This window comes from Nicotiana tabacum, chromosome 16, assembly GCF_000715075.1.
Source record: "Nicotiana tabacum cultivar K326 chromosome 16, ASM71507v2, whole genome shotgun sequence".
NCBI lineage: Eukaryota > Viridiplantae > Streptophyta > Magnoliopsida > Solanales > Solanaceae > Nicotiana > Nicotiana tabacum.
The window spans coordinates 86,999,905-87,022,673 of NC_134095.1; the positions used below are offsets into that span (position 1 = coordinate 86,999,905).

General features: G+C 38.2%; 1 protein-coding gene and 1 pseudogene across 1 annotated transcript; both read right to left on the bottom strand.

Moving 5' to 3' along the window:
- Positions 1-10,365: 10,365 nt before the first annotated feature.
- LOC142170316 (uncharacterized) lies at positions 10,366-10,982 on the bottom strand. The gene is made up of 2 exons (XM_075232197.1): positions 10,680-10,982; positions 10,366-10,557 (listed from the first exon to the last, which is right to left on the bottom strand). Exons 1-2 carry the CDS (start codon positions 10,980-10,982, stop codon positions 10,366-10,368), a joined length of 495 nt encoding a protein of 164 aa, XP_075088298.1.
- A 9,889-nt stretch (positions 10,983-20,871) lies between these two features.
- On the bottom strand, positions 20,872-21,319 carry LOC107823840 (small ribosomal subunit protein eS19x-like; annotated as a pseudogene).
- Positions 21,320-22,769: the final 1,450 nt, after the last annotated feature.

Here is a 22,769-nt window from a genome sequence, read left to right on the forward strand (position 1 = left end):
TTATTGTGTGTAAATCTCATGTTCCAGTGTTATTAAATAATAGAATATAGAACGGAAGCAATCTCTCTTTGTACAAACTCGATTGCAATTTTTCATTTGCATTAGCCGTAAACTAATAACTAATAAGTTCGACTTTTTCAGCAGGTAATTAATTGAGGGATTTCCTTTTATTTTTAGAGACGAACTTAATAGAAGAAATGTAGTCACTATAGGTTTATCCTTTTAAATAAAACGAGACGAGCCTCGCCAAATAAAACACACAGATTGCGGGGCCCTCACAAAAATATATGTGTTAATTACTTAGAGTTCGGGAGGGCCGTTTAGCGAATTTCACGGCCTTCCCAAAATAATAATGCGATAGTCTCTTTAGGCGCGTGTTTAATAGTTTACTTTCTTAAGCTTGGGTGTGCATTTCATGCGACCCAAATCCAAATCCCAAAACATCAAATAAAATGTGTTCCGGATTGTGGGCGCATTTCATGTGACGCAGTCCAAAGACGTGTTTTAAGCAATGTTCACATTCTTTTAAAAATAATAATAATAAAGTGGTAAAAAGTTAAAATTGGCACATCGGTTCATAATTGTATTAAAATCAGATAAATAAGCTGAATATGACAGTTGAGCGACCGTGCTAGAACCACGGAACTCGGGAATGCCTAACACCTTCTCCCGGGTTAACAGAATTCCTTATCCGGATTTCTGGTACGCAGACTGTAATATGGAGTCATTCTTTTCCTCGATTCGGTATTAAAACTGGTGACTTGGGACATCCTAAATCTCCCAAGTGGCGACTCTGAAATAAATAAATAAATCTCGTTTCGATTGTCCTTTAATTGGAAAAAACTCTCTACGCCCCTCGGGTGCGGAAAAAGGAGGTGTGACAGTCTTCATTGATGATATTTTGATTTATTCCCGCAGCTGGGAAGAGTATGAGCAGCATCTCAGAGTGGTCCTCCAGACTTTGAAAGATAGTCAGTTGCATGCTATGTTTTGGAAGTGCGAGTTTTGGTTTGGGTCAGTTGCTTTCTTGGGTCATGTTGTTTCAGCAGAGGGTATTCAAGTAGATCCGAAGAAGATTGAGGCAGTCAAGGATTGGCCTAGACCCGCATCAGCTATAGAGATCCGGAGTTTCTTGGGTTTGGCAGGCTATTATCGTCGGTTTGTGGAAGGGTTTCATCTATTGCAGCCCCGATGACCAGGTTGACCCAGAAGGGTGCCCAGTTCAGGTGGTCGGATAAGTGTGAGGCGAGATTTTAGAAGCTTAAGATAGTTTTGACTATGGCACCAGTGTTGGTTTTGCCCACAGGTTCAGGGCCATATACAGCTTATTGTGATGCATCTCATATTGGGCTCGGTGCGGTGTTGATGCAGGATGGCAAGATCATTGCCTATGCTTCGCGGAAGTTGAAGATTTATGAGAACAACTATCTAGTCTATGATTTGGAGTTAGCAGCCATCGTTCACGTGTTAAAGATTTGGAGGTATTATCTGTATTGCGTGGCATGTGAGGTGTTCACAGATCACAAGAGTCTACAGTACTTGTTCAAGCAGAAGGAGCTAAATTTGAGGCAGAGAAGGTGGTTGAAGCTGTTGAAAGACTATGATATCACCATCTTATATCATCCAGGAAAGGCCAATATGGTGGCCGATGCTTTGAGTAGGAAGTCAGCCAGTATGCGCAGTCTTGCTTATATTTCGGTCAGTGAGAGACCGCTTGCTTTGGATGTTCAGGCTTTGGCCAATCAGTTCATGAGGTTGGACGATTCTGAGCCCAGTCATATGTTAGCTTGCACAGTCGTTCGTTCTTTTTTATTGGAGCGTATCCGAGATCGGCAGTATGATGATCCTCATTTGTGTGTTCTTAGAGACACGGTGCAGCACGAAGGTGCCAAGCAGGTTACCTTAGGAGATGATGGAGTTTTGAGATTGCAGGGTCGAGTTTGTGTGCCTAATATGGATGGACTTCGAGAGTTGATTTTAGAGGAGGCCCATAGTTCCCGGTACTCTATTCATCCGGGCGCCACTAAGATGTATCAGGATTTGTGGCAGCATTATTGGTGGAGAAGAATTAAGAAGGACATTGTTGCATATGTGGCTCGGTGTTTGAACTGTCACTAGGTTAAGTACGAGCATTAGAGGCCCGAGGGTTTGTTCCAGAAGATTGAGATTCCTGAGTTTAAGTGGGAGCGTAACACTATGGACTTCGTTGTTAAACACCCATGAACTCAGAGGAAGTTCGATGCAGTGTGGGTAAATGTTGATAGGCTGACCAAGTCAGCACATTTCATTCCTGTGGCAGTCTCCTATTCTTCCGAGAGGTTAGCTGAGATCTATATCTGGGAGATTATTCGTCTTCATGGTGTGCCCGTATCTATTATTTTGGATTGAGATACACAGTTTACCTCACATTTCTGGAGAGCAGTTCAGCAGGAGTTGGGCACACGGGTTGAGTTGAGCACAGCGTTTCATCCTTAGAAGGATAGGCAGTCCGAGTGGACCATTCAAATTTTGGAGGATATGTTCCGAGCTTGTGTCATTGAGTTTGGAGGCTCGTGGGATCAGTTTTTGCCTTTAGCAGAGTTTGCCTACAACAACGGTTACCAGTCGAGTATCCAGATGGCTCCGTATGAGGCTTTGTATGGTAGGCGGTGTCGGTCGCCGGTTGGATGGTTTGAGTCGGGAGAGGCTCGGTTGTTGGGTACGGATCTAGTGCAGAATGCCTTGGACAAGGTCAGGTTTATTTAGGATAGGCTCCGTAGAGCTCAGTCCAAGCAAAAGAGTTATGCCGACCGTAAGGTTCGTGATTTGGCATTCATGGTCAGTGAGCGGGTATTGCTTTGGGTATCGCCTATGAAGGGCGTGATGAGATTTGGAAAGAAGGGAAAGCTTAGCCCTAGGTTCATTGGCCCGTTTGAGATTCTTGAACGAGTGGGAGAGGTGGCTTACAGACTTGCGTTGCCGCCGAGCTTATCAGTCGTGCATCCAGTATTTCATGTGTCCATGCTTCAGAAGTATCACGGCGATCCATCCGACGTCTTAGATTTCAGCACTGTCCAGTTGGACAAGGACTTGTCCTATGAGGAGGAGCCGGTAGCCATTCTAGACCGGCAGGTTCGTCAGTTGAGATCGAAGATTTTTCCTTCTGTTCGTGTTCACTGGAGAGATCAGCCTGCTGAGGCATCAACCTGGGAGTCCGAGTCTGATATGCGGAGCCGTTATCCCCATCTTTTCCCTGACTCAGTTGCTTCTTTCTTATGTCCATTCGAGGACGAACTGTTGTTTTAAAGGTGGAGGATGTGATGACCTAAAAGGTCATCACTTGATTTACGAGTAAGTTCTGCATTCCGAGGCCTTAGAATCCTCCTCTTTCCTCACCTCGATTTGCGTGCACAGTCCAGGCTCGTAGTCGGAAATCTATTATGTGAAAATTTGTGAAAAATAATGAATTTTGCCTTTAAAATAAATTTAAGTTGACTTTGGTCAACATTTTGGGTAAACGGACCCGGACCCGTGATTTGATGGTCTCGAAGGGTCTGTAGGAAGATATGGGACTTGGACGTATCCCCGGAATCGAATTTCGAGGTCCCAAGCCCGAGAAATGAATTTTTAAAGAAAATTATTTTTTGGAATATTTATGAGTTTTTGGAAATTAAATGTGTTTGAAATTTGATGGTATCGTGCCGGTATTCTGGTTCCGGAGCTCGGTACAGGTCTTATATGTGATTTAAGTTGAGTCTATGAAATTTAGTAAGAAACAGACTTGAAATGACGTGAATCAGACCGTATTTGAGAAAATTAGAAAATTTGATGTTCTTAAGTGATTTCATGATTTTGATGCTAAATTCATAGTTGTTGATGTTATTTTCGTGATTTGAATGTACGAGCACGTCTGTATGATGTTTTTAGGTTGGTGTGCATGTTTGGTTTGGAGCCCCGAGGGCTCGGGTGAGTTTCGGATAGGCGTCGGAGAGTTTTTGGTCTTAGAAATTTGGTGTATCTACTGTTTTCTGGTGTCCAGGCTTTACACTATGCGAACGCGTGGTAACCCACGCGAACGCACAACACAAATTGGGAGGGGGCAGGTTGCACTATGCGATCGCATAGAACTAGGTGCGAACGCGGAGCCTTAGGAGTTCACTCTACGCGAACGCACCCAGGCTATCGCGAAAGCATAGAATAGGAGAGGGGCTAGGGGCTGGGTAGTTGTAACCCTATGTGAACACGGCCCTTAGCTCGCAAAAGCGTAGGTCAGGAGAATCAACCCTATGCGAACTCGGCCAAAGGCACCGACCGCAATGAATAAATGCCCAGTCTTTTAAAAAGAGACCAATTACGGGATTCTTCAAAATTTTCATAACTTTTTCATTTAAACTCGAACTTGGGATTTTTGAAGAGGTATTTCACCACAAAACCATAGGTATGTATTCTTAAACTCGTTTTCTTCAATTTCCATTAACACTCATTATATTTCTAGGCCTAAATCATGTTCTTAAGGGTAGAAAATTGAGGATTTGGGTAGAGTTAGGGCTTTTTGAATAATTGGAATTTAGACCTCGATTTGGGGTTGGATTTCGAAACTAATTACATATTCGGGATCGTGGGTGAATGGGTGATTGGGTTTTGGTCCGAACCTTGTGTCTTGACCCAGTGGGTCTGGGGTCGATTTTCGACTTTTTGGGGAAAATGATAGGAAACCTATAATTTAGCCTTGGGATTGGATCATTTAGTATTTTTTGATGTTGTTAAATTAATTTGGATTAGATACAAGTAATTTGGAGGCGAATTCTAAAGGAAAAGCGGTGTTTGAGGCTTGAGTTGGCCGTGGAGGTTTGAGGTAAGTATTTGATCTAACCTTAGCTTGAGGGATTAGGAGTCGAGTCCTATTTGCTATATGTTATTTGTTGAGTACGACTTATAGGCACAGTGACGAGTATCTATACGTTAGTGTCAAGCATGCCCGTGAGTTTTAAATTTAAATCGTTGTGTTCTTAATAAGTACTACAAATTCTTAAGTTGTTGATTCTCTGAGTTGGGCAAGAGTTATGATTAATCTCGTGGAAATTACTTATGGTTGAGTATTAGTTCTAGATGAGGTTTCTGTTGTGAAGTTAAATGTTGGAACAAGTTTGGTTATAGCTGATTCGCTTGCCGGGATATAATTACTTCTTACTGTCGATTCCCTTGCCGGGAAATTATTGTTTCCTTATTGTTCCCTTGTCGGGACTCTTTTGTGATTGGTGTTGAATTGTATATTAGGATCGGGTTGTACACCGCAACAATACTATATTTGGATCGGGTTTCACGCCGCAACAATACTATATTTGGATCGGGTTGCATGCAACAGTGTTTATTTATGATTTTGATCGGGTTGTGCGCCGCAACAATAAAGGATAAAAGTGGTTATTGATTTGTTACGGTTTCCTTATTCTTTCTGTTGCGTATTTTAAATTGTTCTTTCTGCTTTTCTCCTGAGTTACTGTTGGTAGATGATACTCCTCCCGCAGCATGTCCCCCCTCCCATTCTTAACTATATACTTCTGCTTTATTTTCCACTGTATATGATATAATTGCACATGTTTATTTGGTAGTTTGGTCCTAGCCTCGTCACTACTTCGCCGAGGTTAGGCTAGGCACTTACCAGCACATGGGGTCGGTTGTGCTGATACTACCCTTTGCACTATGTGCAGATCCCGAAGCAGCAACTTTTGGACCTTAGCTTGGGTGGCTGCCTTTAGTCCATACGGAGATCCAAGGTAGTCCTGCAGGCCCTGTGTCTCCCTCTATCTTTTCTTCCTGTTTCACTTATGTAATTCAGAAACAATGTTGCATTTATTTTTCGGACCTTGTTTGTAGAATTCTTAGATCGTCTGTGGAGTTGTGACTCCAGTCTTGGGTTATTTTTGTTTAAGAAATCATGTTGGAATTATTTAAATGGTATAATTATTTCTTTCGCTTGTTTTAAATTTCCGCTGTTTATAAACTGTTGATTCACATTTGTTAAAGAATTAAAATGGGAAAAAGGTAATTTGTTCAAATGGTCGGCTTGCCTAGCTTTTACTAGTAGGCGCCATCACGACTCCCGAGGGTGGAAAATCCGGGTCGTGACACTCCTCCTACACATATGAGGCCTCCTTCTACTTTTCCTCCTCAGTCGACTTCGTTGCTACCTACATTTTTTATGCCCCCACCTGGGCTTGTCCACATTTCTATGTCTTCAGTTGGCACGAACTCTAGCTATACAATTCCCACACCAAATATAAATTCTTCTTCCGATTTTCATATTAGTCAACAAGGTAGCTCCTCAACACTGCCTACTTCATCGACTCCAGCTGCATCTCCATCATCAAGCACACCTAGCGTATCTAGGTTAAATATTGGAGTCTTTGGCACACCAACATCACCATCCATTGGTAGTGCTACATGAGCAGCTTCTCTGGGTCAAAGTAATAGAGAGACTCCACAATATGATGCATATAGTAGGCTGATTATCGTTCCAGATGAGCATGATGGGTAAGTAATCCTTATGTTTATTTTTATTCTGTTGAATATACATTTTACTTATGTTAATTTTAATGCAGATTTTTCCCTCCATTTACTGTCGCGCATATGGTTACAGAGTCTATTAAGCCACTTTACGATGATGCTTGGAGTATATGGAAAGAAATTCCATATCATATCAGAGATGCAATGTGGAATCAGTTTAGGGTACATATAATAAACTTTTTTTAAAATTATACATCAAATACTCAATTTCTCTCTACTTTATTTATTATTTTTCACACTAAGTGTGTGTGGGAGCAACGATATGACAATGAAATAAAAGATGTCTTCGTGAAGAAAGCAAAAAAAAAAAAAAAGCGATTTCAGGTTCATTGTATGAAGCTCGAGAAGAGAGGGAGAAGCCTGGTTGGATAAGAGAAGATGTGTGGATAAAAATTTTAGCATTATGGGATAGTGTTGAATTTAAGAAGAAGAAGAGTGAACGAGCAAAGGCAGCCCGAGCCTCTCAAAAGGGTGGCTCGTTGCACACCGAGGGATCTATGAGTTTTGCTGCGCATCGACGGAGATTGGTAATTTTTACCTTTATTTTCTTTGGTTTTGTTTAAACACAATTGAATTTTTTTTCTAAATTATATATCCTATTAATTTTGCAGGAAAAGTTAAAAGAGAGACCAATGTCTCATGCTGAGGTCTTTGCGGAGACACATAAGAAAAAGAAGAAAGACGGTTCAAGTGAAGGATAGGTTGAGACATGTGCATCGGAGCAATATGTAAATTTATTTATTTATATAATCCTTATTACTTTTATTTCAGGATGGATATCATATTCTTTAGGCACTAATTCGTAATTGTGTGATATTCTTTCTTTGGTTTTGGGATTACAGTACATATTATTACTTCAGGTTGGACTAATGCAATTGAAAATGTGAATATTGTCATCCAGAATAAGTGTGAATATTCATAGTCCTCTTGGTTTCTGTTGTCTCCTCTTTTTCTAATGATAGTGCTTGAGGAAACTGTTTTGGTAATAACCACAAGCGTAAATTTTCTATATTGACAGTTTGACACCAATATTTATGATGTTTCGTTTTTGAAAACTTTAAACATTCACCCCGAAAGAGGGACATGAGATCGAGTTTAACTTTAGTGTATTGCCAGACAACAATATATTCTTTAACACTATCAAATAAAATTAACTTATAAATAATATATGTTATAACTGGTTAAATTTATACGGCTGACACACAAAAAATATTTTTATTGTCGGTGTATTCAATGTTACTTGATTTCAGATTACGATAACTCCAAGTTGCCAACCATACTGATGTACGATGAAGGTGTAAATATGGATAAGGAAAAGAAATTAAAGTCCATAGTTGCAATTTGCAAATGAATTAAACAAAGGAATCTGTTTAATGAAGTCCGACGGCTGGTTTGGACAATAGAGATGCTCCAATGTTTCTGTAAAGAGACTCTTTTCACGGATTAACAAGCCATGGAATTTAAGTACCTGTTTTTTGAATTGATAATGATAATCAACTGTGGTAGATCAACAAATCCTAGGAGATAAACTTCATATTCGAGCATATCGAGATCATATAATCCTAGGAGAACATGTTAATTTAGTTACATAATCCTTATTACTTTTATTTCAGAATGGATATCATAGAAGCTTGGATGAATGGTGTCAGCCGCAGCCTACTTCTGATGATGGTACCCCAATCCAACCGTCACCTGATGATATGACTTCAATATGGACAGATGTAGCAGGTGTTGTATCCAAAGGAAGAGTTTACGGGCTTGGAGTACAATGACCTTCCTCTTTTCGTCCATCGCTATTAGTTTCGGATGCTCCTACAGTGCAAAATCAGGAAGAAATGAAAGCAATGTAAAAGCAAATTGAGTTGTTGTCGAAACGATGTGAAACAACCGAAGCTCACATTGCTAGAATTGATAAATACATGAAAAAACACATGCCTCACTCTTATGATGATGAAGAGACTGAATCAGATGCGCAGTAGTGATTTATGGTTGATTACTATTCTTGGATATTTAGATTTTATATTTAGACTTAATGGTAGATTTGGATGATGTGGTATATATATGTTTAGACTTTATTATATTAGTGTCTATGTGTATTAGCTACTTAGACTTGATATTGAATATTTAGACTTTAACTAATGTTTTGGTTTGATATTATGGGATTTGAATGTTTGTTTGTTGAAGTTGGAATTGGTTGTGTAGAAATTGGTTAGTTGAGTTGGTTGTTTAGTTGGAATTGGTTTGTTGAATTGGTTGTTTATAGTATTGGTCATTTGACAGGTGGTGTGCTAATAAAATGGCAGTATTCTATTAAAAATCAACTTAGTTTTTCGACTACTGTAGTCAAAAAATGAGCCCCAGCATAATGATTTTCCGATTACAATGGTCAGAAAATGAGCCCAGAATCATGCATTTTTTTAAAACAGTAGTCGGAAAATAAAATAAAATAACTTATAAATAATTATTATTTATATAACATTCCGACAACAGTAGTCAGAAATATTTTTAAAATAAATAATATTTTTTTTATTTTCCGACTACTTCAGTCGGAAAATAGCTCCATTTTCTAATTTTTGGCAGAAAACGTTTTCCGACCTACCTTTTTCCGACTACTCCAAATCAGTCGGAAAGTAGTCGAAATAGGTACTTTTCTGACTAATTTTCGACTATTTTGGTAGTCGAAAAATAGCTAATTTCTAGTGTCACCTCTTGGTGGTACTCTCTCCGGTTCACTTTAATTAATTTTTTGAAAAAAAGCCAGATTTGTCCCTTTATTATTTTATATTTTTTAAATTTGTCCTTCGTTATACTTTTCGTCTATTTTTGCCCCTACCGTTAACAAACTCTTCATTTTTACCCCTAACCTTAACGGACCTACGATGTGGCAGCTGACCCCTCCAATTTTTGTCCATGTCAATTGCCAAGTCAGCCCTTCCTTTTTTATGCAAAACTTAACTGAAAAAATGAAATCCCTAAAACAATTCTTTTTTCTTTTATCCTCTTTCTATCTAGTATCTACCCTAAAACCATTTTTTGGTCTTTGCATTTTGATTTCTGTTAATCCTCTTGTTAAATTTGTGCAACTTTTCTTTCATATTTAAATATTTCTTGATTGTCAATTTCTAGCTTTTTGTCTGCAGAAATGCCTATTCTATGTTGGTAATTTACTAACAAACATGAAACAATTACTTATTAAGATCCAATGAAGGGGCTATGAATTTTGTATAAAAATTTAGGAGAAAGATTGCTTGAGTTTCCAATAGCATTGAAGAATCGTGTTAATCAGAGGGAAAATAAGAATGGAGAAAGCCAATACTATCGATAAACTTGTAATGCAACATCCTGATTCTCACTTATCACCTTCTTCATCATCTGATTCGTCGCTGGAACTAAGTACTCATCCAAAGGAGTTTCTTGGAGATTTATATCCAAATGTAACACTTGAGCTATGATTAGCTCGATAGAACAGTAGCAATTGAAAGACAAAAATGAAAATCAATAGAAAAGATAGAAATTTTTCATAATTCCCTAATTCCTCGTACAGACTCTAATGATATTTAAAGGACAACTAGGACTGAGCTAATACAAATAAAAGAAAATAACAGACCCATTAATTGAAGGACACGTTAGGGACACGTGGTATTCTTCTAGAATGGGGCTTCACTTCTACTATGGCCAATACCCAACTGGGCTTACCAACTAAAAAAAAAAGGCTTTTACTAATCAATTGGACTAGGAAAGGAAAGGCCCAACATACTCCTTATACTAGATAAGAGACTCGTCTCTTACATTCCACTCCCCTTAAAGAACCTTGACAGAGGTTCATGGATTAAATCCCGGAAATTGAAAATGAATAAATGCAGGATCCTCCCATGTAGCTTCCTCTGGCGGCAAGTTTGCCCACTGAACTAACCATTGTACCACTGCCCGATTTCCTTTCTTGATCATTCTTCGTTCTAAAATGGATATTGGCTCAGTCAGAATTCTCCCATCATTTGTGCAATAAGGAGGGTCCTGTGAAGCCACTATTTGATCTCATATCTTCTTCTTGAGCTGAGACACATGGAAGACTGGGTGAATTTTGATCCATCTGGAAATTTGACCTTGTAAGCCACTTAACCGATTTTGCGCACTACCTCGTAAGGTCCGAAAAATCTAGCTGAAAGCTTCAAATTGCGCCGCAATGCTACTGAACTTTGTCGGTAAGGCTGCAATTTCAGGAAGACCCAATCAGCTACTTCAAATTTCTTCTCACTTCTTCTATTATCGGCAAAATGTTTCATTCGATTTTGTGCCCGAATTAGATTATCCTTCAACATTTTATCCATCAGTTGACGCTCCCTCAATAAGTGATCCACAGAATCAACTTTGGTATGAGCCACCAATTCAAATGTGGGCATTGGAGGCTCATAACCGTAGAGAGCCTTAAAAGGAGACATTCCCAAGGAGCTATGGAAGTTCGAGTTATACCAAAATTCTGCTTGTGCGAGCCACTTGCTCCAATCTATAGGTTTATGGCCGGTCATACATCTCAAGTAAATCTCCAAACAACGATTCAACCTTTCAGATTGTCTGTCGGTTTGAGGGTGATATGTCGAGCTTGGTTTCAATTGAACCTTAAGACCCTTAAAAAGCTCTCTCCAAAATGTACTGATGAAAATGGGGTCACGGTCTGATATGATAGAAGTAGGTAAGCCATGTAACTTACATACATTATCAATTAAGACCTGTGCAATCTGTGAAGCAGTGTATGGGTGGGTTAATGCAAAAAAAATGAGAGTACTTGGTGTATCTATCGATTACTACCAGAACTGAATCTTTTCCTTGTGATTTTGGCAGACCACTTATAAATCCGTCGCCACATGTTCCCAAGCTCGAGTGGGAATAGGTAATGGTTGTAAAGAAGTGGTGATTCTCTAGTCTTTCAAAAATTTTAAATTGAAGTGATCAGTTTTAATTATGAAATGACTTGGTTGCAAATAATGTCTCCACTTATCAATGGCATAGAGGAGAGCAATCAATTCTTTTTCATAAGTAGACAGCCCAAGGTGTTTCGTGCTTAAAGATTGAGTCAAATAAGCAATAGACCGACCTCCTTGTGTCAAAACTGCCCCTATTCCTCTTCCACTCGCATCTACTTCCACAACAAATGGTATTGTGAAGTTAGGTAACGCTAACACAGGGGATTTCACCGTGGCTTGTTTAAGCTCCTCAAAAGCCTGGGTTGCCTTCTCTGTCCATTGGAAATAACCCTTTTTGAATAACTCAGTTAGAGGCTTGCTGATTAGAGCAAAATCTTTAATAAATCGCCTGTAATAACCAGTAAGGTTCAGAAATCCCCTCAACTCTTTGACGGATTTAGGTACAGGCCAACTCAACATAGCCTCTACTTTAGCCCCATCAATACTGACTCCTTCAGTAGAAACAATGTGGCCTAAGTACTCGATTTGTTATTGAGCAAAACTGCACTTTTCCAACTTTGCAAACAATTGGTTGGCCTTCAAAAGATCAAACACCATCTGTAAATGCTTAACGTGGTCATGTAAGGAGGTGCTATAAATTAAGATATCATCAAGAAATACTAGCACAAATTTCCTTAAAAATGGGCCAAATATCTGATGCATGAGAGCCTGGAATATTGCGGGTGCGTTAGTAAGACCAAAAGGCATCACTCGAAATTCCCAAAGCCCGTGATGGGTTTTAAAAGCAGTTTTATACTCATCACCCGCCTTCATTCGGATTTGATGGTACCCTTAACGCAAATCCATTTTGGAGAAAAACTTGGCACCAAACAGTTCATCAAGTAAATATTCAACAGGGATAGGATATTTATTTTTTACTGTAATCTCATTGAGCTTCCTATAGTCTATGCACAATCTCCAACTCAAGTCTTTTTTCTTTACCAATAAGACTGGTGAGGCAAAAGGAGATACACTTGTGGTAACAGTGTTAGCCTTTAGCATATTAGTTACAATCTCCTCAATGGCATTTTTTTGTTCGAATGAGTAGTGATACGGCCTAACGTTGACTGGTTTAGAACCTAGTAACAACTCAATTGCGTGGTCACAAGGCCTAGCTGGAGGTAGGGCCTTAGGCTCTTGAAACAATTCTAAGTAAATGCTCAATAACTTTTGTACCTCTTCTGGGATTTCATTCCTCGTCTTGAACTTTTCTGCCAACAATAATTGGGCTACATAATTGCATTGTCTAGTGTAGAGCAACCTCCTGATCTTTCTAGCATCCACTTCTGTTGGGGGGTTGAATCTCAGTATGTCCCAGCAAATGAACCACTTTGGAGTCCCTAATAAATGATATACTCAGTGGTTTTGTATGTAAAACAATAGGTGTCATAGTGTCAATCCAGTCCATTCCTATTACCATGTCACAACCCCATACCTTAAGCACTTTCATATCAAAAGAGAACTCCAACTCCTGCATCTTCCACTTAAATTGCTTGTTATGTTCATGACACCATACATACTGACCATTGGCCAACTTTAGCGCATTGGCATAGGTAAGAAATCAGTAGGGCTTGACAACAATTTCACTAATTGTGGATCCATGAAACTGTGAGTGGATCCACTGTCAATCAAAATTATTATCTGATGCTTCTTAACCCAGCCCAAATTTTAATGGTCGAAGGAGTTTTATCACAGCCCATTATGGCATTAATGGACACTTCTCCCTGATCGTGTCCTTCCACTACTTCCTCTTGCCCTTCTATTGCAAAACCTCAGCAGCATCGCAAAACTCTTCCCCTTCCATCGCTTGTACTGCTTTTGGTTTACACTGGTGACTGGGATGATATTTGTCTAGACACTTATAATACAGGTTCTTTGCACGCATTTATTCTAAGGACATTTTTCAGTTTGCCGGGCTTTTAAGGGTAATAACATTAAGGCTTTTTACCAGAGCTAGGGGAAAGTAGGCTTGGAAATTGTGTAGAAAGTTTCTTGGTCCATTAAGAATACATTTGCTGGTATAGGGCATTGAAGGATTATTCATGAAGCTTGGCACAATTATACGCATCCATCAATGTTCTGGGATTAGCATACTCTACTAATGGCAGAATATCAGGTTTCAAATCCCCAATAAAGCACTCCACAAAATAGGACTCATGCAACGATGGGTTATTCAAGGAAATTAGACATCTTAATTCTTCAAATCTTCGCTGATAACTTTCAACATCATCAATTTGTGACAAACGATTAAACTCTGATGTCACCCCTACGGGAATGTTGTTGCCAAATCGTTTACACACATCCACACAAAAGGTAGGTCATGTTACACGACCACCCCTATCAAGCACGTAGCTGTCAAACTAGTTGTCAACAAAATCTTTTAAGTGTATTGCAATATAAATTATTTTGGTGTCATCATGAACTTGATAAAACTCAAAAAATTTGTTACACCTACGAATCCAGCTGCATGGATTAAGTTCATCAAATTTCGGAAAAGCTAGTTTGGCTAGTGGCAATTTAAGATGATGTAATTGGGCCCCATAACAATCCAGAGTATTCGGAGTGTGGTTAGACCAACCAGTAGCTGGTTGGTTGAATGATCCAAACGGAACTACTGGGCCTTGAGAATAATACTGACCATATGACTAAGTTAGATGAATTTGGTTGGTCTCATATAATGGATTTGTTGGAGAAAAATTATTTGTGGGCCGGTAAGCTGTTACGGGGAGGGGGGGGGGGGTCAGGGGGTGACATGAAGGTAAAGATGAAAATTAGCCCAATGAAACAAAAGGAGCGGTGTTGGGCGGTGTAAAAGCTACAGCTGAAGGGTTCAATGGGTGGGACGATAATGGAGTGTGAATTTGGCTAGAAGAAAAAACAGGGTTCATTGGAAAAGGTTGGTTTAACGAAAAAGATGAAGGTCTATGTGAGACGTTACTTGTAGTGGTGCCGGTGGTTGTTTGAGAAGGAGTTGAAGTGTTAGAGTGACAATTGACAGCAACTGAAGACTGTCCAGATTCCATGGCAAAAGCACTGAAGCTCATCATTGCCGGTGACCTGGTAGAGGCCACCATGCCTTGAGTTTTTTTCAAGCTTAGCTGCATCAATATCATTTCTTGCATTTGTTTAGAGAATTCCGCGAGATCCAACATCTTTGTTTCAAAAACATTATGCCGTTCATCCATCTTATCGAATTTCTTTGCGGTATCGACAATAAAGTCTTGGAACTGATATTCCAATTGTTTGACGGCCTCATCCGTTGGAGCACCATGTTGTTTATCGACCATCATTGCCAAGATTCAGGCTCTGGATACCAAATGTAACACTTGAGCTATGATTAGCTCGATAGAACAGTAGCAATTGAAAGACAAAAATGAAAATCAATAGAAAAGTTAGAAATTCTTCATAATTCCCTAATTCTTCGTATAGACTCTGATGATATTTTAAAGACAACTAGGACTGAGCTAATACAAACAAAAGAAAATAACAGACCCATTAATTGAAGGACACGTTAAGGACATGTGGTATTCTTCTAGAATGGGGCTTCACTTCTACTATGGCCAATACCCAACTGGGCTGACCAACTAAAAAAAAGAAGGCTTTTACTAATCAATTGGACTAGAAAAAGAAAGGCCCAACATACTCCTTATACTAGATAAGAGACTCATCTCTTACATAAAGTCAAACCAAATACTTCCCAATCTCTTAGTGAAACCCAGCAGTAAGTTTAGATCTATGGAACATGGTTTAATTTGACTACAAAAAGTTTAGATCTTGGAGGTTTATCGGCGATGTATACCTGTAAAGTGAAAAAGAAAAAGAATGAGAAAAATACAACTGAAAAAAAATTAGGATGGGTCATGTGGAGCTGTTCCGGTGGATTTATCGGATTCTGTTGGCCAGATACTACCATAGCTCCTTTTTATTCCTTTTTTTGTTCTTTCGCATGAAAAATAATGGAAGAGAAGAAAAAAATATGATGGAGAAGGTAGTTTCCGACCAACTCCAGGCCAGATTACAGCGAAGACTCTACCGCCTAGTTCTTCCCTTCTTTTATGTCGCTCCTTCCTCTGGGGCCATCTGACTTGGTAGTTTTGTTTTTAATATGACTGGCAACTCATATGGACAAACATTGGAGGTGTCAGTTGCCAGCCTGCCACAGTGTAGGTCCATTAGGGTTAGGTGCAAATCTGAAGAGTTTGTTAACGGTAGGGACGAAAATAGATGAAAAGTATAACGAGGGACAAACGTAAACAATATACAATAGTAGAGGGACAAATCCGGAACTTCTCCCTTAATTTTTTGGTTTGTTTTTACATATATTGAGAAATTCATTTTTTAACATTAATCAACAATAAAATTGACCATATTAATCTTAATTTATTCATTAAAATATTGCAAATACTCTTATGCTCTTTATACCAAGGGAAGTTTTGGAAAAAATAAGTTAATTCCTTTTTGAAATTTGAAAAAAAAAATATTGTGGATTAAAAAAAATAATTAAATTAAATCGGAGGGAGTAATTATTAAGACAATATAGAAGTTACTTATCTACAATCGACCAATTTAATTTATTCACTTAGGTTTATGTAATAAACCAAATTACTGTATATACTTAAATTTGTAATAATGTTCTGAAAAAAGTTAAGTTGTCAATTCGAACATTTAGCCAGCGTTCCATAAATAAAAGGTGTTCGTTGTCACACCTCCTTTTTACCTACACTCCGTAAAGGGCATAAATATAAGGGAGTTTTTCCAATTAAAGGACAATCGAAACGGGATTGTTTATTTATTTAAAAATCAGAGTCACCACTTGGGAGATTTATGGTGTCCCAAGTCACCGGTTTAATCCCGAGTCGAGGAAAAGATTGACTCTGTACTACAGTCTGCGAACACAGAAATCCGGGTAAGGAATTCTGTTAACCCGGAAGAAGGTTTTAGGCATTCCCGGATTCTGTGGTTCTAGCACGGTCGCTTTGATCATACTTGGCTTATTAAAATTATTTGATTACTGATTTTAGATCATATGTGCATTTGCCTCTTTTAATTAAGAAATTATCTTGAAACGAGTCAAGCGTACGTATACCCATTTGTTTGGCGCGTCAAAAATCATGTCACGCAAACGTGTCCACGATTAATAACACTTTGTTAAGAAAAGTTTGACCAAAGTTTCGCGAACGCATACTCCGGTTTTGTTTTTAAGAACTTAATCGTGTCACGCGAACGTGTCCACGACCACGATAAGATATTAAACGTGCCTAAAGCAAGCTACAATCATTCGTTGAATTATGAAATTAATACGAGGGCCATATGTGATTAGATCGCGGATGTCACACCAAGAACTAAATTAAATCAAAAGGTACTATATTACTAACACATTTATTATAAAAAAAAAGGTTTGATCAAAGTTGCGCGAACGCATACTCCGAATTGATTTTAGAACCGTAATTATGTCACGCTAACGTGTATACAATTACAATTGTATACTAATCTATATTAAGATAAGAACTCGAAGTTAATCCTAATTCTACTTTACATCATCTAAAATTCAAGTCCAATTCCTAAAATATATAAATAATTTCAATCACCAATGGTAAGGTTTTTCCCAGTTCTCACGCCCAACCTCGTTCATGCAGCATGGGAGAGGGGCAAATCACACAAATGATATAGCAATTAGAATATGGTATTACAAAGGAATAAAGTGGCAGAACAAACTATCAACGTATTATGGAAAATGCCAGACATAGAATTCAGTGCATGCTCAGATGCAATTTCTACTATGGTGTTACAAGCAGAAGAAAGTTGAATCACACTCTTGGGGAGGTCAAATATGAGATCTTAGAGTTGTTACTCAAATTCCATTACAGCACCTCAATTTGAATTTTTAGGAATAATAAATCATAGAAATGAGCAACAGGTTGGGCACATACACTAATCAAATCACAGTCTTGCCTTCTGATTTCAAAATTAAACCTTCATTGAAGCTTCCATCACATTCTCACATTCACTTTCATTCATGGGCTATTCAACTCAGATACACCCATTATCGGACCATGTTATTTTCCAGGCAAATGTTCACAATATCGATCCTAAGTTGTACGTGAGGAACTTAAACTTTAACGAGCTTCAATCACTAGGAAGGGATTTAACATGGATTAAGTTCAGACCGCAGGATTAAGCTTACAATCAAAGAGCATAAGACATGGATTTAGCTAATTATCATTTCAAATGAGGAACCTCTCCCTTAATCAAACACTAGGTTGTCACACAAATGCACATTTTAGGTTAAAAGAAACAAACAAGCGGACCTGGACAGCTGCACTTCCTCCTCAATTATATAACTTGAAACTTAAACTTCCAGGTCTAATAGAATTATCAACAGGCACACAGGATCAAGAAGAATCAGAAAGGATATTCAGACGACCAACGGATTAAAGCACAACACCTACTGCTGGAATATCACATGATCAGGAAGATACATAGTGCCTTAACAACAACAATATGGCCTTAACATGGCCAAATAAAGGCCGACAAACTGCTACAAACTAGAGCTCAGCTACAAATGAAAAGAAACAGCAACAACTAGCAGAAATCCAGTTGAATCCACTTAGTAACCCAGGAATGCAACAGACTTTGTTTTGAATCGATAAAACAGTTATGCTCCTTTTTGTTAGATTGTTCTGAATTGGAAATCAGTCTAGAACTCCACTGTTTTTGTTTGTTTTAGAGTTTTTTTTTTCTTTTTCACATCTGGTGTCGATTCTCAGTCTAAGAATGAAGCAGAATAACTGTTAATCTAACCATCAACAGCTAGAGCGTAATGCACCTATCAGCTATCGGCACGCAACAAACAAAACACGAAACAAACAAATGAAATTATGACCCACACTCATACAACTCAAAACAGAAACTACTGGGCTATTCCTTTATACCAAAAGAGAAGCTGTTTAACTATACTAATGAGCTCGTTTGAACAGAGACAAAACGAACCCTTGGTTTACCGGAAATCCATGTCAAAAACCAAAGAAGACTTCATGGAAGGAAACTGGTGAACCAAGTCAAGCACCAAAAGCCAATTCATCACCATCATCACATAGGTAGAACAGAAGTGCAAGAAGTAGAGAAATTGACGTTCATTTCAAATTCAAACCCCAACAACAAAGGACTCGCCAAACCCATTTCCGAACATGTAGAGTAAGGATCAACTTGACTCTACTTCATGCTTGAAGACAAAGCTTAATGCTAGTGCATATAAGAATAAGCAAAACATTCAAGAGATGATTTTCGATTTTGTTTTTTAGGACTGTGATTTAACAAAAAAAGATGTTCGTGAGAAAATTGGACGAGCAATTACTGAACCTTCATACTATAAACTTTAACTAGAAATATGCTTTGTTTGAGCAATTATAAATTCTGAAAAGGACATCAAGAGCATTCTGAGAGCAATATGGAACCAAGAATCACGCTGGGACTCAATTGAACAAATTCACAATAAGCAAATCTAAACTAGAGATTGCTTTAAGGGCAAAGATAAAGCAGGGCTCGATCAACATCCAAATAGCCATTACATTATGCAAGACCGAAAGCACATACCTTAATAGCAGTAAAACAACTAGCGAAACCCAGCAGGAGCTGAAATTAGTAAGCTGGAACAAACAGCTGGGCAAAGAACAGTGAATCAACCAGCAACGAAACCTCGAATCTGGAATCCGAGTGAGAAAACAGGAAAGACTTAGAACAAGGACACATAACCAAAATTTATGAATGGACCTCGAATCAGAACCGAAATTCCAAATCCAAACACCGACTCAAACCTAAACTTCAATCAAACTCCATTCTTGAGAACCAAAAATCGAAACAAATGTTGAAATCTTTTGGTGATTTTCTGATTTCTTTTGAAACAAAACTTGAGTAAAAATCAAACACAAGCTATTTTTGTATTTTTGTTTTTCTGAAATGCAATACCAATGTAAAAAAATACAAAGAAATCTAGAACTTTTTTTTTCTCAGAAGAGAAAAGCTCACCTTATATAGACCCTCTTGATTTTGTTGAACCTTCGACACACCCCCGAAAATCTCTGCAAATCTCCTTCTATGAACGATTTTTGGGACAGATGGAGGGCGGGGATTGATTTTAATCCATCCACGACCCCCATATATCCAGCCAATCGATCAGGAGCTAAAAGACGCGCAAAAATATCTGAAAGGAATCTTCTATTCGTCAGAAACCGTTACATTGGTGACGAGGAGAGGGGGGGAACGCGTGAGGTGAGATTTGGGATTCACTCGCCCAAATTTGGACTGAATTTGGGGCTTGGTTTGAGTGAGAGCGATGGAGAAGAAGCACAGTACGCGTCGGTTTGGGACTTAGGGGTCATCCATTTCTTTTAGGTTTAATCGATTATTTAGGGAACGGGTCGGGTTGCAGGCGGGTTTGGGGCGTGGGTCTGGCGTAATTGGGCTGGGGTGAGGGAGTTTATTTTGGGCATGGACAAGTTAAAACAAGACAACCCACTTTCTAACTTTTCAATTCTCTTTTCTTTTTCAAAATAATTCTTTTCTTCTTTTTTTTTTAAAAAAAAATTAAATTAAAATCTAAATTAAATCCTAGAACCTAATTTACCTGAAAAATCCTAATTAGACTTAAATAAAGATTATCACAATTAATTAAAGTAAATTAAAAGAAAATTATTCAAAATCAAAGTTCAAATTAAAGCGTGCAAATTAAACTATTTTTTTGTGATTTTTCAATTCTTATAAAATAACTAATTTACTACTTAATTCAAAAATGCAAAGTTAAATCCTCAATGCAAATGTGACATATTTTTGTATTTTCCGTTAATTAAAAAAAAATATATATACAGACAAATACAAACAATTAACAGAAAATGCCACAAAATCCACAAAAATTGCAAATAATGAAACGAAATTATTTTGTTTTGAATTTATGGGAGTAATTCATGTATGGCAAAAATCACGTGCTCATATTCGTCATGTGTGGAATGAACCTTTTCCAACTTTTCATATTCTCCTTTTGGCGTAATGGCTTCCTGGCCACTTAAACTTGTAGGGGTTTTGGAAGCCGATACATGAACTTTGGATTTTCCCATCTGAACACTCTAACTTGACAAAACGGATACTAATAAACACTTTTGACCGTTGATCATGCCTATGTGGAAGCACTGTAGCTGACATGGCTATACTGTGTGCAAATCACGCTGCCAAGGCGCGTGAATAGTATTGTTTTTACTAAAAAAACTAGAATTAGAATAAAATAAAAATAAAAATAAAAAAGAAAAAAGAAAAAAAAAGACTTTTCCCCTCCCCTTCCAATTCTTTCGTCTTCCTAGCATGTATTCATAAAATTGCTTAAATTCATCTCTTAAAGAGCAGCAGTAATTCGTCCAGCAACTTGGTTAAGATCATGTTGGCCATTGGATGTGATTCTCCTTCCACCCTTAGGATCAAAGTCAACGATGTTCATGTTCTGCAATTGCTGAAGTATGTTGCGTGCAACTGAACCACTGCTTTTACAGAAATGACTAGGGCGCTTGCCATTCCTCTGGTTACCACCATAGATTCTTCGGAATCCACCAACACCAATACCACCCCTCAAATAGATCTTCCATGCCATAGAAGCAACCTCTAATGTAGTACCAATCAGGGTCATATGGAGCAAGCTATTTGAGTTTACCAGTCTTGACAAGACCAGTCCACTCAGGAAGTTCCATCTTGCCGGAATGCTTGAGGTGAGCGGCATAAGCCTTCACAAATTTGTGAGGGGAAACATCTTTCACGATTCTCGCTGCCTCCATCTTCACCTCTGTTATTGTTGCGGCGCCGATGCAGATCTCTCTTCACGTTCCTTTTTTTGTATTTGTAACTTTTTTCTGATTTTGTATTTAAAAATGGGACCCACAAATAACAGATGGCAAGTAATAAATAGCTTAGTATGATGTGTTGTACATGTCAGCGCAATTGATATACACGCTCTGATGGATGTGTTTATTAGTACTCATTTTGTCAAGTTGAAGTGTTCAAATGGGAAAATTCAAAGTTCATGTATCGACTTTCAAGAGTCCTACAAATTTAAGTGGCGAGGAAACCGGTACGCCTCTCCTTCTCGGGTTGTGGTTTCACTTTTCCTATGCTAGTACAAAGCGACAAAATTCAATTGCAAAATCCAAAAGGGAATTAACCGCATGTAAAAGTGACACTTCCTTTTATGTGTTATTTTTTGTTTTTCAATATGTAAATTTTGATCAACATTGTAAAATATATTTTTTATTATATTGACATAAGATAAATTATAATTTATAATATTATTTGAGATAAATTCAAACTAAATTGACTCTGAAGAAGCATGCCACATGAGATGGAGGGAGTAGGAAAAAAGTCACAACTAAGTATTAATTTAGCATAAGTATTTATTCGCTCCACCAAATTTATGCTATAGAGAAAAATTACGAAAAATGTTACTGTGACAAATTAGATAACCTTGCAAAACATGTGGGAAATTTGATATGGATTGGGCATAATAATTATAGCTGGGTGAACCGTGAACCTAAGATAAATTTACAAATTACGAAACAAAGCTAATCTTAGGTTGAAAGTACTGAGGAGCTTTTACCAAGGTTAGAGTCCACATCTATAGCTAGTAACATTTCATAAACAATATAATTAAAACAGCACAAAGAATAACTCAATAATAAAATGCTCAACTCGTTCACAGTTCCAGAAAAATAGGTATATTTTTCAAGTATAATAGTAAAACTCAATTCTTTTTCATCGAAATCACCAAAATATGAGTAAGCCTGAAAACTGTAGTTTTTCCTAAAAACTTTCTTCCACAATAAGAAATTTCATTATCGAATGGCATGAGGAAAGTACATCTCTTTGAGTAGAAATTTTTCTCAACATGCTCAGTCACTCAATCCTCCCAATCACTCAGTCCCCACAGTCACTCATTCCTCACAATCATTCAGTCCTCACAGTCACTCATTTTTCAAAGTCACTCAATCCTCTTAATCACTCGGCATTCGCTCTCGGCACTCGCACTCGCACTCAGTAGATACCTGCGCTCACTGGGGGTATGCAGACTCCGGAGGGGCTCATTCAGCCCAAGCGTTATAATAAGCCAATCATGGCATTAATCAATAGAAACATGCTGCAGCATGCAGCCCGATCCCATAATTATCCTCACAATCAAGCCCTCGGCCTCACTCATCATCAATCTCTCCAGTCTTTCGGGCTCAAAAATATCAC